An 18,093-nucleotide genomic window follows, 5' to 3' on the forward strand; every position below is an offset into this window, starting at 1 on the left:
TCCATTGAAATTCTCACTAACAATCTTGTTGAATACCAAATTGTCATACTTGCGAAGTAAAGATACATCAATAAAGACTCAAGTAAAAGGGGAAAGTCACCCGGTAACATCTGAGTAAGTGTAAAAGTACTTGGTTTTAAATATGTGATCAAAAGTGAAAGTATGAATCATATCAAATTCCTTAGTAAGCCTACCAGACAGAACTATTTTCATTATGGATAGCCAGGAGAACACTGACACAATTTCCACCAGATCAGAGGCAGTAGGGATGTTCTCTTTTTAAGTGTGTGAATTAGACCATTTTCCTGTCCTGCAAAGCATTCAAACTAAGTACTTTTTTGGGTGTCAGGGAAAATGAATGGTGTAAAAAGTGCATAATTATCTTTAGGAATTTAGTGAGGTAAGTCAATAAAAATAGTACAGATACACCCCCCCCCCCCCAAAAAAAAATGTTGTTTTGTTTTTTTCTACGCCAGACTAAGATGTAAAATACATTAAGTGATATAGAATAGTTTCATTTGACTGACTCAAATATACTGAACAAAGAAACGCAATATGTAAAGTGTTGGTCCCATGATTTCCTGATTCGTTGTGGCGAAATGTTCCATAAGTACAACAGGCTTATTTGTTAGTGAGCATTTCCCCTTTGCCAAGAAAATCCATCCACCAGACAGATGTGGTTTATCAAGCAGCTGATTGAACTGCATGATCATTACACAGTTTCACCTTGTGCTGTGGACAAAAGGCCACTCAAATGTGCAGTTCTGCCACAAGATGTCTCAAGTTGAGGGAGCATGCTGACTGTAGGAATGTCCACCAGAGCTGTTGCCAGAGAATTTAATGTTAATTTCTCTACCATAAGCTGCCTCCGTTGTTTTAGAGAATTTGGCAGTACGTCCAACCAGCCTCGCAACTGCAGACCACGTGTAACCACGCGAGCCCAGGACCTCCACATCCGGCTTCTTCACCTGCGGGATTGTCTGAGTCCAGTAGACAGCTGATGAAACAGTTTCTGATGAGAACTCAATTCTGATTGTCTGGGCCTTGCTTCCTAGTGGGTGGTTCCCTGCCCAGTCATATGAAATCTATAGATTTGGGCCTAATTTATTTATTTAAATTGACTGATTTCCTTATGAACAGTGACTCAGTAAAATCCTTAATTGTTTATTTTTGTTAGGTATAAATAAAAGTGGGTTCATACACCGAGTGAAAGTGCAACACTTCTACACATAACCAATGTTCCCTCTAAACGCGCACCTCCCCTCCGACTGCCAAGTACAAGAAATATGAGCCTGTGCAGAGAACGAGATTGAACTTCACTCAACTGTCTGCAGTTTAACACGTTATTAACACTATCAACGATTCCTTCTACAGTGAGAATTGTGATCGAATCAACGCAATATTAGCCACTTTCAATGTAATATACCGAAACAAAATTAACTGCAAGAGATTTTCTTGTAGGCAGAGCGCATTGGAGTAGGATTCTATCGCATTGACAGGCACGACTCCAGCTCATACGCCACACTAGGGGTACTCAACTCTTACCCTACAAGGTCCGGAGCCTGCTGCTTTTCTCTTGTACCTAATAATGAATTATGTGTCCCAGGTCTAAAGCAGTCCCTGATTAGAGGGGAACAATGCAGCGGAACTGGCATCGAGGTACAGAGTTGAGTTTGAGGGCTCTGCACAGACCGGTGCGCCATAACCAATCAGAGCAGACTGAGTAGTTGCACTGGTTTTTAGATCAACGTGAGTGCTGCACGCAGCCACATTTGTTCACATTCTTTGCTAGTCTGAGTTATTAGCCCAGTTATAGCTCATTTCTAGTCAGCAATGGGGGAGTGGTTGCTTCCAACAGGAGCACAAAATGTTTGCATTTCTTGCCATCCTTCTTCTTGATGTTTAACGGCAGTTGGCATCCAATTTGTTGCATTACCGCCACCTACTAGACTGGAGTACAACGCCCTTATACTTGACTTGAAAAAGAAAAATGTACTAAATAAATACCCTACCATCTAACACTATACTTACTAATTCCAAAATTATATAAAATGAACACCCCCCTACTCCACGAATTAAATGTATTCATTCCTACCTCATGCCATCACCCTGAAAGGATGGGACATCACCACTTAACACATCATGTAACTCTTCTACTGTCAAGTCTAGCACACTCAAATACCTCTCTGCAGCTGCCACCACAACCTCCATTTTCAGAGACTTCCGATCCATCCCTGCAGTGCAATTAATAACCATTGCTATAAATGCTAAAAATCCAATCTTACGGAAACTTATTTCACTTTTTGGCCTATCCCTCTGTACTGGTATATCTCTACTACTCTCACCACTTCTCCCCCTTAACCCATATTCCCCTACTTTCTTCACGGCCTCAGCATATGACAACTTCTGCTCTACTCTAACCCTGGAAATCTCAACCTGCCTCTCCCGCACAGGACATGTCTGATCCCCAGCTCCATGGGCACCCCTACAATTAACACATTCCACTACTTTCCCCAATACTACACATTACTTTGTCTCATGCCCTTCTGCACATTTCTGAGGACTTGTACTCTCCCTCCTACACACTTCTGCCACATGCCCATAAGCTTGACACATGTAACATCTTAATGTATTTGGCACATACGCTCGTACAGGATAACTTAAATATCGTAACTTCACTTTGTCAGTCAAAGACTCAACTTCAAAACTCAAAAGAAGAGACAATGACTTCTGTTTCCCCACTCTCGCCACCCTGTCTGCGTCACATCAAACGACGAGCATCACATACACCGGGAGTCTTTGCCCTCTCCTGGTCAACGTTCATATCTACTGCTACCCCAGTTATCACTCCTTTCATTGGTGCCCTTTTCTTGAGAACGAAACAACTCACGTTTCTTTCCCCCATTCATTTTTACTTCGAGCGCATTCTTCCTCTGCCCAACAAAAACAATTATCACTAGACCACTTCAAGTTACCCTCACCGATTCCAGATGACCCACCTTTTTTTTCACCCCCCGTGAAAGCACAAATGAATCAGCCAAAAGGCAAGAGTTCACTTTTTCCATAAGCTTCACTCCTACTGTCAGACTCTTCTTCATCCTGATCCTCAGTCTCTGGTAACTTTACTGCACCTACACACCACTGATACTTCACCCTCATTCACTTCCATTTCTCCTCCTTTCTTCCGCTCCCTCTGCTTACACTTTCTACCATTCTTCTTTGACAAACCATCTCCATTTTTCCCACCATTTTTGTCCGACTCAAGCTCACCCACCCTTCCCTCACCCTCTTAGACCTCTTCTCCCTCTCTGTTTCCCTCCGTTCCTTCTCCGTTTTCCAAGTACGTCTCCTTAAGATAATACTACCGCTCCATCCCTGACACCCATCTTGTACTTGCTTTCTCTAGGGACTCCATTTCCCCCTTCCAACTCTGTTCTACTCCCGTCGAAGTAAGAACTAAACTTAAAGACATCATTGAAAGTGTTTGTCGAAAAAGGTTCACAAACCCTTCAGCAATGCAGTCTCACCTAGACCGGGTCCTAGCCATCTTTGAAAAGCAAGTCAGGTGAAAAGTCTTAAAGGGGCAGTGTTGTAAATGATAGAACAGCTATTTCCATGTTAAAATCAAATCAAAGTTTTTGTCACGTTCGCCGAATGCAACCTTACAGTGAAATGCTTACTTACAGGCTCTAACCAATGGTGCGAGAAAGAAAAATGGTGTGTGTAGGTAGGTAAAGAAATAAAACAACAGTAAAAAGACATTTGAAAAAAAGAGTAGCAAGGCTATATACAGACACCTGTTAGTCAGGCTTATTGAGGTAGTATGTACATGTAGGTATCGTTAAAGTGACTATGACCACATTGTTGATGTGGACACCAAGGAATTTGAAGCTCTCAACCTGCTCCACTACAGCCCCGTCGATGAGAATGGGGATGTGCTCGGTGCTCCTTTTCCTGTAGTCCACAATCATCTCCTTAGTCTTGGTTACGTTGAGGGATAGGTTGTTATTCTGGCACCACCCGGCCAGGTCTGTGACCTCCTCCCTATAGGCTGTCTCGTAGTTGTCGGTGATCAGGCCTACCACTGTTGTGTTGTCAGCAAACTTAATGATGGTGTTGGAGTCGTGCCTGGCCATGCAGTCGTGGGTGAACAGGGAGTACAGGAGGGGACTGAGCACACACCCCTGGGGAGCTCCAGTGTTGAGGATCAGTGTGGCAGATGTGTTGCTACCTACCCTCACCACCTGGGGGCGACCTGTCAGGAAGTCCAGGATCCAGTTGCAGAGGGAGGTGTTTAGTCCCAGGATCCTTAGCTTGGTGATGAGCTTTGAGGGTACTCTGGTGTTGAACGCTGTAGTCAATGAACAGCATTCTCACATAGGTGTTCCTTTTGTCCAAGTGGGAAAGGGCAGTGTAGAGTGCAATAGAGATTGCATCATCTGTGGATCTGTTTGGGCGGTATGCAAATTGGAGTGGGTCTAGGGTTTCTGGGATAATTGTGTTAATGTGAGCCATTGTACCAGCCTTTCAAAGCACTTCATGGCTACGGAAGTGAGCACTACGTGTCTGTAGTCATTTAGGCAGGTTGCCTTTGTGTTCTTGGGCACAGGGAGTGGTCTGCTTGAAGCATGTTGTTATTACAGACTCAATCAAGGGCATGTTGAAAATGTCAGTGAAGACACCTGCCAGTTGGTCAGCACATGCCCGGAGCATGTGGGATGTGTTTTTTTCCATTGTTTTTGATACAAGGCCACACTGGTAGGCCTAAATTATGATCATATAGCCACAGTAGCCAACTTGGTCACGGTTAAAACTGACTTAAAGCGAGTACAGCCTTATTGTTCACAGTAAACGCACGGCAGAAGTTGCACAGCATTTTCAAGTATGAGCTCAGCAGATCTGAAACTTTCTCTGTGACAATTTTTTTTTGAGGGAACATTGAACATAACTACACACCACAGTGACACAACCACATGAAATATCTGAACACAGGGGACATGAACATTCAAACCAGTTTATTGAATCTCTCTTATAAAATGCACTCACCTAATCACAAAGACAACTGTACATCTTAAATGCCCAGTGCAGCTTAAGGTCCTTTATATCACCCTTCTAATCCTATATGGGTCCGCACAAATTTAACCTACACTATCTTGGATAGCAGTTTCTTAGATTTAGCTAATGGCAAAAAGATGAGTCTTTCCTTCCTACATTTTTAGAGTGGTCCTCTGTAGCTCAAAGCATGGCACTTCTAATGCCAGGGTAGTGGGTTTGATTCCCGGGACCACCCAAACGTGAAACGTGCACGACTAAATCGCTTTGGATTAAAAGCGCCTGCAAAATGGCATATTGTATTGAGTGAAAGAGGAACATAGTTCCTTAACATTTTATAGAGGTCCTTCGAGGAAAATATAAAGCACTTCTATTTCAGAATACGATTCAAGTCATCAACGTTTCACCTAATGTGTTTAATGCTTCTCAACTCAACTCGTTTTTTCAAGATTGGAGTAACAACGTGACTCCATTGCAAGTTATTTGAATGGGTGTGGGATTTTTTTTTAATCTTGGCAGCGTCTGCATCCCTGAATTGCCAATATTTCAAAGTACATTATTTCTTTGAACCAAGTGGTAGGCTCAGAGTACCACAAGGTGGCATTATTGTAACATTTTGTAATGGATCCAAGCCACAAACTCAGCACACAGAGGCTACTCAAATAAGCTAATAACATTGGTACATTGTGTAAGAAAATAAATACAATTTAAGTCCTGTGCATATATCTGTGAAGGTTTTAACTGGCTTTGTTCAATCAATTCATTTTCCAAGATCAGATTGAGTGCAATAAAATCTGAACTCAGAGCACCCAATTACTACCCTCATGCACCTCATGCTATTATGATTGATTTAAATACATTAGGATGTAAGGTTGAGTAACAGATTGACAGAAGTCACTTTCTTTGCCAGAGACACGTTCAATAGGGAGAACACGTTTTGAGGTGGTGAAACCGTCAGGTACAACCTGGACTTGTCCAAGTAGCTGTGCCTTACTTAAATCGACCCATGTTTTAAGGAGATAATTAGCCCACTGAACAAAATCCTTGGTCAAATAAGATCAAGCTAGGTACACAAACAAGTTATTTCCCTAGACTATGCTTCTTCTTGTGAACTCCAGAACACATTCACAGGGGTACATTTACATGGATAAATAAGTTATTGCCAATTAAGGAAACAGAATATGCAAAATACTGCAGATACCTCCTTGCTTATGTCCACATTGCTTTCCACAAACTTTTAATTTAGGGATGGACAATAAAGTAGGGTTTTGGAGCAGAAGCATCCTGTAAGTAGTGATATTGGGGAGGGAGGGGCCCCATCTGCTACCCAGCATGCTCTGTCCCTGAGCATGATTGGAGCCAATCAGGACTCTAATCAGAGACCGCAGGGGCCAATCAGTCCTCATATGCAGGGAAACTGGACACGTCACAAACAAGATGAAGGAAAACACAGGCCCTGTCCAGAAACAACCCCTACACTGAGTATATTTAAGCAATATGGCCATAGCTCCACCTTGCCCTCTGATAGGCTGAGTGGAATTATCACCATATTGTTTCCTGTCCAATCCTCCACTATCACTCCAGTGTTTAATTGCTACGTTGTAATTATTTTGCCACTATGGCCTATTTATTGCCTTACCTCCCTATATAGACTTTTTCTATTGTATTATCGACTGTATGTTTGTTAATTCCATGTGTATCTCTGTGTTGTTATTTGTGTCACACTGCTTTGCTTTATCTTGGCCAGGTCGCAGTTGTAAATGAGAACTTGTTCTCAACCAGTCTACCGGGCTAAATAAAGGTGAAATAATGTTTTTTATTTTTTTATTATCTAGATAGCTGGGGATAGGGGTTGTTTCTGATCTACCTCTCAAAACCAAAGTATGACAGATTCCAATTTGCTTCTATAGCTTCACCCCAGTGACCCTCTGCAAAGGACAGTGATAAACTTGCATATTCAAAAAGACCATCAATTCCCCCCAAGAGTGAGCTTCTGCTTAATACTGTCCACCTGACTATCCCTTTGTACATTGACTAGCATATCTACCATTTCTATATAATTCAAATCCAACATACCAGTGTAACCTGCAAAATTGTTATTTGAAACATGAATGAAAACAAGTCAACAGGACACATGGGGAATACAGACATGTACGGTCAAATAAAATACAGTACATTTAAAAGCAGCATAATCTTGTAGCAAGATAATTGTTTCTCCTAATCGCACACTCAATGTAAGTAACAGCTACCTGTGTGCTTCTAATGATACTTTTCACCGTTCAACGTGGAGTGCATCGTCTCATTTTAGTTGGCAAGTAAGCATGAACAAAGTTGAAAGTTCCACATAGATTCTTAGAGTATATACACTTTTTTTTTTAAATGGTACAATGTTAAGTCTATTTTACTTGGGTGCTGGGAGAGCAAAGGATGGACCGTGGTGGCTGAAAAACCTCAGTGGTTAGGAACATTCTGGAATTCTGAGCCTGATTTCAGCATACAGTTATGTCACTATTCATCATACAAACTTTCACCTTTCAGGCTCATTGTTGTCCATCTGTTCAAAGGCAGTGGCATAGGATAACACATTTAGCTGGTTTCCACTAGATAACACAGGCACAAATGCTAAATTGGCAATATCGTAAAAATTTATGAAACCAAAAATTTGCATTTTGGTTTTAATTTAAGGTTTGGTATAAAATCAGGGTTAAGGTTTGGAATACAATTTTAAGAAGATACATCTTAGAAATAGGCGGGGTTCATTATTTTGTGTCTGTGTGAAACAGTGATGACCCAGTTTGCTGGATTCCTGTACTGCAGATACTGTAAATGGTGACTGCAGCACAGCTGTTAAGATATATGTGTCTTTGTACACAGGAGATTTGAAGAGTTCAATCTACTTAATCAAACCACAAAACTCAAATTGGAAAGGAAAGATTGTAAAGATCAATTCTTTTTTCTTTTTTTTTTTTTACAGTTATTCCAGAATGTTTCATACCATTACATGTATGATTTGTGTGGTCCATTGCACTGTATGCTGGTTGTTCGTTGGTGTCTGTTGATAGTCGAGTCCAGAGCTCTCCAGGTCAGCCACGAGTTAAATGACGTTTTCAAAGAGCTGCATCGACCTCATGATGTTCTCATCCTGGTGGACAAAGAGAGGAACTCAGACTTCACTGAAAATGTATACCAGAGGTACTAAATACTGTATTATGTGTGATGCAATTGCAGAGAAGGCGGTGGAAATAACTCACATTTTGGCAGCAGTCAATAAACTCGTCTATGGTTACAACACCATCCTTATTTTTATCCATCTTCTGTTGGTCAGGAACATCAGAGAGGTTCGTCAGGAACGTCAGAGAGGTTGGGAAGGCAATGCAAAATATGTATATTGTAATAGTACACATGGGTGAACTAATTGGAAAGATGGAAAATAGTTCATTTCATTCCACATAACAAATGTCACTGTACTTTAGGGTAACTTGTATTTAAATATGACAAGCATTGGACTATTGGTCCATACAATAAATGCTGATGATGATGGTGAATGCAATATGCACATTTTGGCAACAATGTATGGCACTTTTAAAAAAAAAAACACACACACCTGAAAAAATATCTCCACATGTTGTCGAGGGGTATCGTCTTTGAGTAGGGGATATGTGCATTTCCCCATCATGTCATAGATGGCCTTCATGATGTCAAGCATTTCCTTTTAAACAGAGAGTAAAGATAAGGTTGACAAGTACACTGTATAAAAGACAAGGTGAAGAAAAGACGAGGATCCTTTTTTAAATATCATTAGACTGGTTGACCAAAATGTGAAGATATGTCATGCTTTGCTTCTACATAAAGTAAAGTATCAGTCGTTCAACCAATTACTAGGTCAGTATTTTATTCTTATTTACAGACATCAATAAGTAACTCAATTAACGTCGCGAGTTGCGATGTACCTCTTTAGTAATATGTCCGTCCTTATTAATATCATACAGATTGAACGCCCAGTTGAGCTTCTCCTGGACTGAGCCTCGGAGGAGGATAGAGAGGCCCATAACAAAGTCCTGCAGTAGAAACACAAACTATTGGAAATTGTACCAAAAACATATCAGAAATATCTATGAAGCCTTAATGGGTTGATATGATACTGGTAACAGACATTTCTACTCATGTACAAAGAATGAACTCTTTTTGGTTACCATATCTCTAAGTGATTGAAGTATCTAGTCTAAAATATATAACATTTAAGTCCTTTAGCAGACACTCTTATCCAGAGGTGTCCAATTGGTGTCAAGTGCCTTGCTCAAGGGCACATACCCCGCTGGGATTTGAACCAGCAACCTTTTGGATACTGACCCAATGCTCTTAACAGATAGGCTACTGCCACCCATAACACATTCATCAGTATGATTCTTTACAACAATATTCTTCCCAGAAAACAAAACAAATGAACACACATTATATCCTTGGGGTGCAGAAACATAGATAATAAATAATGCACATTATTTGATTTGTAGAGATGCTTTGGGATCCCTACAAAATAGGCTTGAGTGTGATACAGTACTCTTGGACAGAAGAACGCACCGTGTTTTTGTAACACCAGATAACTCGGGTGATGAGCAAAGACAACTTTTCTATCCTAATAAGCAAGATTATTCACTTCATTAATGTTAATTATATGTATGCTGGGGGGATTCCATTTGGACTCAATTCAAATTAAGTGAAGTTTCACGGTTAGCATGTGTCTTGTGGGTATGAAGCTTCTAACAACCTTGAAATGCTCACTTTTTTTGTATCAACTTCTGTCAAATGCTCCTAGGGCAACGGGGTAGGTAACTAGGAGAGGATTGAGACGACACACATACTCTCAGAGACTGATGTAAGAAATCTCCACAATTGTACATTCTATATTAAAATATGTATTGTAAAATAGATTATTTAACCTGGAATGTCCCATTGAGATACACTATATAAAGATAATAAATATATATATACTTAGACAGTGCCTTCAGAAAGTATTTACACCCCTTGACTTTTCCAAATGTTGTTGTGTTACAGCCTGAATTGAAGACGAATTACATTTACATGTTGTGTCACTGGCCTGGCTACACAATACTCCACAATGTGTTTTTGTTTGTTTTTATGAATTAATAAAACATTTAAAGAGCTGAAACGTCTCGAGTCAATAGGTATTCAACCCTTTTGTTATAGCAAGCCTACATAAGTTCAGGAGTATATATTTTTTTAAGTCACATAAGTTGCAAACATTATTTTTTTTAAAGACTACCTCATCTCTATACCCCACACACACACAATTATCTGCAAGGTCCCTCAGTGGAGCAGTGAATTTCAAACATTTTCAACCACAAAGATCAGGGAGGTTTTCCAATGCATTGCAAAGAAGGCTCCTGAGTGGTACAGTGGTCTAAGACACTGCATCTCAGCATAAGGGGTGCAGTACCTAGGTTCGAATCCAGGCTGCATCACATCTGGCCATGATTGGGAGTCCCATACGGCGGCGCAGAATTGGCCCGGGGAGGGCCGTCATTGTAAATATTAACTGACTTGCCTAGTTAAATTTAAAAAAGAAGAACAGCTATTGGTAGATGGGTAAAAAAAAAAAAAAGTAGACATTGAATATCCCTTTGAGGATGGTGTATCAATACACCCAGTCACTACAAAGATAAAGGCATTCTCAGTTGTCGGAGAGGAAGGAAACCGCTCAGGGATTTCACCATGAGGCCAATGGTGACTTTAAAACAGTTATAAAGTTGAAAGTTGGCTGTGATAGGAGAAAACTGAGGATGGATCAATAACATTGTAGTTGCTTCACAATACTAACTTAAAGGACAAAGTGAAAAGAAGGAAGCCTGAACAGAATACAAATATTCCAAAACATGCATCCTGTTTGCAATAAGGCACTAAAGTAATACTGCTAAAAATCAAGGCCAAATCTACACTGGAGTTGTTTACCAAGAAGACAGTGAATGTTCCTGATTGGCAGAGTTACAGTTTTGACTTAAATCTGCTTGAAAATATATGGCAAGACCTGAAAATGGTTGTCTGGCAATGATCAACAAACAAATTGACAGAGCTTGAAGAATTTTGAAAATAATAAATGGGCAAATGATGCACAATCCAGGTGTGGAAAGCTCTTAAGTGGTTTACCCAGAAAGACTAACAGATGTAATCGCTGCCAAAGGTGATTGTAACATGTATTAACTCAGGGGGTTGAATACTTATTAGCTACTGTTTTATTTTTCATTTATTTTTTACAAATGTTAAAATTCTTCTTCAACTTTGACATTTGTATTTTGTGTACATTGTTGACCAAAAAAATAACAATTAAATACATTTTAATCCCACTTTGCAACACAAAATGTGGAAAAAAGTCAAGGGGTGTGAATACTTTCTGAAGGCACTATATATCTTGTATCCTGTAAATTCTGGTCCTGAAGACTAGCAGGGTGTGCAGGCTATTGTTGTAGCTCAGCATTAGCCCACCCTACTCAAGTCATCAACAAAGCCTTTAAATTAAATGGGGGTCAAGACTAGATTGAAATTAAAAGCCTGTACACCCTGTGTGTCTCCAGTACCATGATTGACCGACACTGGTCAAGACTGAGTGTTCCAACAAGAGTAACACTATAGAACCAAATCTCTAAATGGAAATGTATCTAGGTCATTATACTTCAGAGAGTGATGTCAGGGATGTCATCAGGGGCGGATTGGTCGTCTGGCAAATCTGGCAGATGCCAGATGGGCTGAACCATTTCTTTGGACAGTGAAAAGAGAGCGGCACAGCCAGCGGCTGATGAGTCTGTTAATATATTTTTGTAGTAGCCTTTTCTTTTTTCTCTGTTGACATAATCTATCAGCTTTCTCTATTGGGCAGATGCAGTGAGAAATGGCCCCCCTACCAAGATGGGCCGGTCTGGTTAAGTTCAAAGTCAAACGCGCCATCAGTTTGCCAGCCCGTTCCTACCGAAAGGTAACAAATGAAATGACCAGTAAAAAATGAAAAGGTTGTGCGGGGAGAGAGAGAAAAAAAATAAAAAAGATTTTGAGTCCGTTGCAGCAAAATCTGGGATACCAAATTGACAGATAAGGCCCATGTTTTGTAAAATAGCAGAACTAAAGAAGCAAAAGAGAGGAAGGATTGTGAGGGAGAGGCCGTTAGATGAGTTAATAAGGATGATGACAAACAAAGAACATGACTCAAGGCACACACACAGTTAAACTGCAGCCAAAGGAACGTAGGACAATGCAGTCGAGGTAGAAAACAGAAACACACACACACACTGATAGATGTATACTGAGTTCCTTGATGTTTTGGCTGCATGTGTTGCCTAATAATTATAGGCCTAATGAATCCTTAGGGTGGGGGGGGTGGGGGGGGGGCATATATCAGACAGGCATTTGCATGTAGGCTAGTATGCAGCCTAGTTAGGCTAGAAAATAATTAGCTACTGTAAGCCTATTGAACGTACAATTAATTAATTAACAATTACAATTAATTAATTTTCACAAGTTTCTCATATGCCATAAAAAATATTGCAACATCAGTCTTTGTGTGTGTGTGTGCATGCATGCAGGTTTATCTACGGTGTAGTCAGTTAGCGATCGGCTAGGCCTACTTATGATACTGCAACTGTCTTATGAGTAGATTGAAAGTTTTTCCCAAAAACATTTTGAATTAAATGTTAAGTACACCTACCTGGCAGAATGATATCATGATTATTATTTGTATGAATCGGGTGAGGATTTGGTTGGAAAACTCTGCCATCGTAGTAGCCTACGACGACATTGGTTCCCAGTAGATGGGTAAGCGGCAAAGTCAAAATTGGCTATATTGTCCAAAATAATGAAAAAACACATTTTCTTTTTGGTTTTAATTTCAGGTTAGGATTAAGCATAAGGTTAGCAGTGTGGTTAGGGTTAGGTTTAAAATCTGACTTTAAGAAGATACATTGTAGAAATAGGCAGGGTTTATAACTTTGCCACTTGCCCAGATAGTGACGACCAGAAACATCTCTAGACAAACACAGTCCTCTCTCGCTAGGTGCACAATTAAAATGACACTCAAGAATCACCCTAAAATATTGTTTTTGATGTGATCTTTGCATTAACATGGACTCAGAACATCCAATTGTTTTGTTAATCTAATGAAAAAAATATATATTTTGTGAGTTAAAAACTGTGGGGGGGGTCGGTGATGCTGGGGCCGCTGTGGTGCAGCTGGCATGGTGTCAGTCAAAGGAAGAGGATCCGAAGAAGGATACACAAGCTTACCTCAAAACTCACAGATCCATCTTTATCCGTGTCAAACGCGTTGAACAGAAAATGTGCATACATCGACGCGTCTGAAATGAGAGACACACAGCCTCAGTCAAACATAGTGGTGACCAGTCAGAGCCTCAATTTAGACCGACGATACAGGCCCACAGTGGTTCCAACTAGACATGTTCAAATGTTTTTGCTCCGCTGTTCAACATAAAATCCATCCCAAGTACAGAGAAAACAGAGTAGAAAGAGTTTGGATTCATTTTTCTTTCTTGCTTTCACAGTTGCAGGCCTTTAAGTGAGATGTGTTATCGCTCCCTTTCATTCTCACTGCAAGAATAACAAAGACTCGTCTTCACACATGTTGCGGTTGGAACAGAGGTAATCCTCAAATATCTTCAGACAGCATAAACAGAAGCGCGTGTGTGTGCGCGTGTATGTGCGTGTGTGTGCGACTACTTGTCCGCTTGTTGTAAAGATGGAAGTGTCAGTCTTGAGTTTCTTTTGTTGAGCTGTATAATACAGATGTTAGTCCACCAAACACAAGGGACACTATCAGAAAGGGCTCCAGCTAGTGTCATAGAAACAAAGGGAGCACAAAAAAAACAAGCTATACAACGACATCACAATGTCACATTGCTTCTAAAACAGGAAATCCATCCTTTTACATTGGTCAATTAAGCAATAAGGCCAGAGGGGGTCTGGAGTATGGTCAATATACCACGGCTAAGGGCTGTTCTTAAGCACAACGCAACGTGGAGTGCCCGGACACATCCCTTAGCTGTGGTATATTGGCCGTATACCACAAACCCCTGAGGTGCCTTATTGCTATTATAAAACGGGGACCAGTGTAAGTAGAGCAGTAAAAATAAATGTTTCGTCATACCCGTGGTCTGATATACCACGGCTGTCAGCCAATCAGCATTCAGGGCTCGAACCACCCGGTTTATAATAAGAGACATACTGTAACATCTATGACATCAGTGGTCACCAACGAGTCGATCGCGATCCACTGGTCAATCTTCAAGGCATTCCTAGTCGATCACCAAAAATGTCTGTAGAAAAGCCAACCATAAAGGCTTGCGCTCCTTTTTTTATTTGTTTGTGTTGCACTATTGCCGGTAGGTGCACTTGATTCAGAAGCCCTGCGCACCGGGTCCACAAAGTGTTCCCATTTTGAACCATTTTAGTTTGTCTGAAGAGACAAACTCTACCTACCCAGCGGACCGGGAGATCTGTGGCTAAATGAGTGGGCCTAATGCTCTCCGTGCCTACAGCTTCCACATCCCCGGCCACAGCAAAGTTTGATTCTAGACTACATGAGATTTCCTAACTTTTAAAAACCATGACCAGAGAGACTGTCAAAGAATACAGCAAAGAGATACTGTTGAGGAGAATTTATCTTTGTGTGAGTTTGGCTACCACACACTACTGTTATGTACATACAGGTTGTATAGAAACGCTATTTTGATTAGGTTTCTAACGTACTATAGGCTCTTGTACTATTTTATTGTAAAATAAATTAAGATATGTGTTTTACAGCGGTCGACAGATCTACCCATATCCTCAGAGTTCACACAGAGTTTGGTCTCTCTTGCTGTAATGAAGCGCAACCAGAGCCATATATTTATGTGGTTATGGAGACATCATATAAAAGTGATTTTTGCGGGACACATTCGCCAGTGTTGTTCGTCATTTGTCTTATTTGATACAGTGTCTTAGAGGGGGCTTTTTAAAAACATCATGTGTGAATTAGAATCTGGGGGAGAACTTCAGAGTAGAAAAATATTACCTCAGGGCAGTGTGAACTCTAAATGAACTGAATATCGATATGCCATAGAAAGTCCAGGCGCTTATTTCCAAGAACCCAAACCCCTCTTTTTCCAGGTAGACCAATTCCAATGACCCAATTCCACTGGATAATCAAAAGCAAAAGCACATTTGGTCCGGCCAAAGGAAAACCTCATTATAAAATGGACTAAGCATTTCCCCCCCCCCTATTCCTAGTCAGTAAGGGATGGGTCATTCTTGAATTGCATTGGTAAATGCTGTCCCTTGACTTTGACACAATGAAAAAACACTTACAATGGAAAATGTATGTTGTCATTTATTTAACTGTTATTTAATAAGAAAACATATGCAAGTCCTATATACTGCAAAATATATATTTGTATGCATTGTAGAAACTACTGGGGGCTAGCTTATTGGCTTGTCCCACTGGTGACGTGTTTTGGGGATTTAGCGATATCTATCTATTATTATTGATAATTTGGTGTCTAAATCCAGTGTTACTTGGTGTTACTCAACTTAAATCAAGGGAAATAACATTGTGAGCAAAATTATTAATCATATCTCTTTAGTAAATTATTTTTAAAGGTTTGATGACCTTAGATTTGAGAATTTGTGGCCTCCATTTCAGAAATTCCTCATTTACCAAAAATGTCTCATTGGTGTTACCATCATTGGTGTTACTACTCCTACTGGCGGTACAATGTTATCATAATGATAAACATAATTTAAAGTCATTAAGCTACCATATTAGTTGATTTAGAATGGGAAGAAGGACCCAAATACATTTTAAATAAATAAAACATCTAGAAAAATTAAGTGAATTTTCCACGTCTTGCCCAAACGCCACTGTAATTTAAGAACGACCCGGATAAAACAGCAAAAACGAAAGAAAAACATGAAACGTTCTTCCGATATAATGGCGCCGGAGAAGATGGCTGCCATTTTACGGTTTCCTCACCAATTGTGCAATTGTTGTTCTTTTTTTGCGTTATTTGCAACTTATTTTGTATATAATGTTTCTGCCACCATCTCTTATAACCGAAAAGAGCTTCTAGCTATCAGGACAGCGATTATTCACTGGAAAAATATTTTTTCTTTCACGAATCGGATGCGAAGGATTTACTTCAGACACCAGACAAGGCCCAAATCCCTGTGATTCGCGTGAGAAAGAGACGGAGATATCGGGGACGTAGGTCGGGGTGCCTTGTAAGGATCTGACGGCAAGTGAGTAATCTGCCTCTACCATCAGTCCTATTAGCCAACGTACAATCATTGGATAATAAAATAGATGAGCCACGATCACGAATATTCTAACAACGAGACATTAATAACTAATATCTTATGTTTCACCGAGTCGTGGCTGAACGACAACATGAATAACGTACAGCTGGCGGGGTTTACGTTGCATCGGCAAGGTAGAACAGCCGCCTCCGGTAAGACAAGGTGTGGCGGTCTGTGTATATTTGTAAACAACAGCTAGTGCATGAAATCTAATAGTAAGGACGTCTTGAGGATTTTCTGGCCTGAGGTAGAGTATCTCATGATAAGCTGTAGACAACAATAATACCAAGAGAGATTTCATCTATATTTTCCATAGCTGTCTATTTACTACCACAAACCGAAGCTGGCACTAAGTCCACACTCACTGAGCTGTATAAGGCCATAAGCAAACAGGAAAACGCCCATCCAGAGGCAGCGCTCCTAGTGGCAGGGGACTTTAATGCAGGGAAACTTAAATCTGTTTAAACTAATTACTACCAGCAAATTAAATGTGCAACCAGAGGGAAAAAAACTCTAGAACATCTGTACTCCAAACACAGAGACACGTACAAAGCTCTCCCTCGCCCTCCATTTGGCAAATCTGACCGTATATCGTCCTGATTCCTGTACGTGACTGTACGTACATACCCCAACCAGAAGCCATGGATTACAGGCAATATCCGCACTGAGCTAAAGGGTAGCGCTGCCACTTTCATGGACCGAGACTCTAATCCAGATGCTTATAAGAAATCCCGCAATGCCCTCCGACCAACCATCAAACATGCAAAGCGTCAATACAGGACTAAGATTGAATCGTATTACACCGGCTCCGACGCTCGTCGGATGTGGCAGGGCCTGCAAACTATTACAGATTACAAAGGGAAGCATAGCCGTGAGCTGCCCAGTGACACCAGCCTACCAGACAAGCTAAATTACTTCTATGGTCACTTCGAGGCAAACAACACTGAAGCAGGCATGAGAGCATCAAGTGTTCCAGGCAACTGTGTGATCACGCTCTCCGTAGCCGATGTGAGTAAGACCTATCAGGGCCAGACGGATTACCAGGACGTGTACTCCGAGCATGTGCTGACCAACTGGCAAGTGTATTTTCAACCTGTCCCTGACTGAGTCTGTAATACCAACATGTTTCAAGCAGACAACCATAGTCCCTGTACACAAGAACACTAAGGTAACCTGCCTAAATGGTAACAGACCCATAGCACTCACGTCTGTAGCCATGAAGTGCTTTGAAAAGCTGGTCATGGCTCACATCAACACCATTATCCCAGAAACCCCAGACCCACTCCAATTTGCATACCGCCCCAACAGATCCACAGATGATGCAATCGCTATTGCACTCCACACTTCCCTTTCCCACCTGGACAAAAGGATCACTTATGTGAGGATGCTATTCATTGACTACAGCTCAGCGTTCAACACCATAGTGCCCTCAAAGCTCATCACTAATGTAAGGACCCTGGGACTAAACACTTCCCTCTGCAAATGGATCCTGGACTTCCTGACATGCCGCCCCCAGGTGGTAAGGGTAGGTAACAACATATCTGCCACGCTGATCCTCAACACGGGGGCCCCCCAGGGGTGCGTGCTCAGTCCCCTCCTGTACTCCCTGTTCACTCATGACTGCAGGGCCAGGCACGACTCCAACACCATCATTAAGTTTGCAGACCAGACAACTGTGGTAGGGCTGATCAG

General features: G+C 41.0%; 1 protein-coding gene across 5 annotated transcripts in view; it reads right to left on the reverse strand.

Annotated features, from left to right (window-relative positions):
- Positions 1-5,000: 5,000 nt before the first annotated feature.
- Positions 5,001-18,093, reverse strand: part of LOC110500612 (Kv channel-interacting protein 4) — a 241,026-nt gene continuing 227,933 nt past the window's right edge. For 4 of the 5 annotated variants that reach the window (XM_021578066.3, XM_021578065.3, XM_021578067.3 and 1 more), the window contains exons 4-8: positions 13,339-13,409; positions 9,003-9,110; positions 8,657-8,761; positions 8,304-8,366; positions 5,001-8,194 (exon numbers count right to left, since the gene is read on the reverse strand). In XM_021578066.3, coding sequence (XP_021433741.2) covers positions 8,147-8,194; positions 8,304-8,366; positions 8,657-8,761; positions 9,003-9,110; positions 13,339-13,409 — 395 coding nt within the window. In that variant the 3' untranslated portion in view covers positions 5,001-8,146. The remainder of the gene's footprint in view (positions 8,195-8,303; positions 8,367-8,656; positions 8,762-9,002; positions 9,111-13,338; positions 13,410-18,093) is intronic. The other variant, XM_036958071.2, reaches the window with a different exon arrangement.

This window comes from Oncorhynchus mykiss, chromosome 21 (genome assembly GCF_057628025.1).
Source record: "Oncorhynchus mykiss isolate SJ-2025 chromosome 21, ASM5762802v1, whole genome shotgun sequence".
Lineage (NCBI taxonomy): Eukaryota > Metazoa > Chordata > Actinopteri > Salmoniformes > Salmonidae > Oncorhynchus > Oncorhynchus mykiss.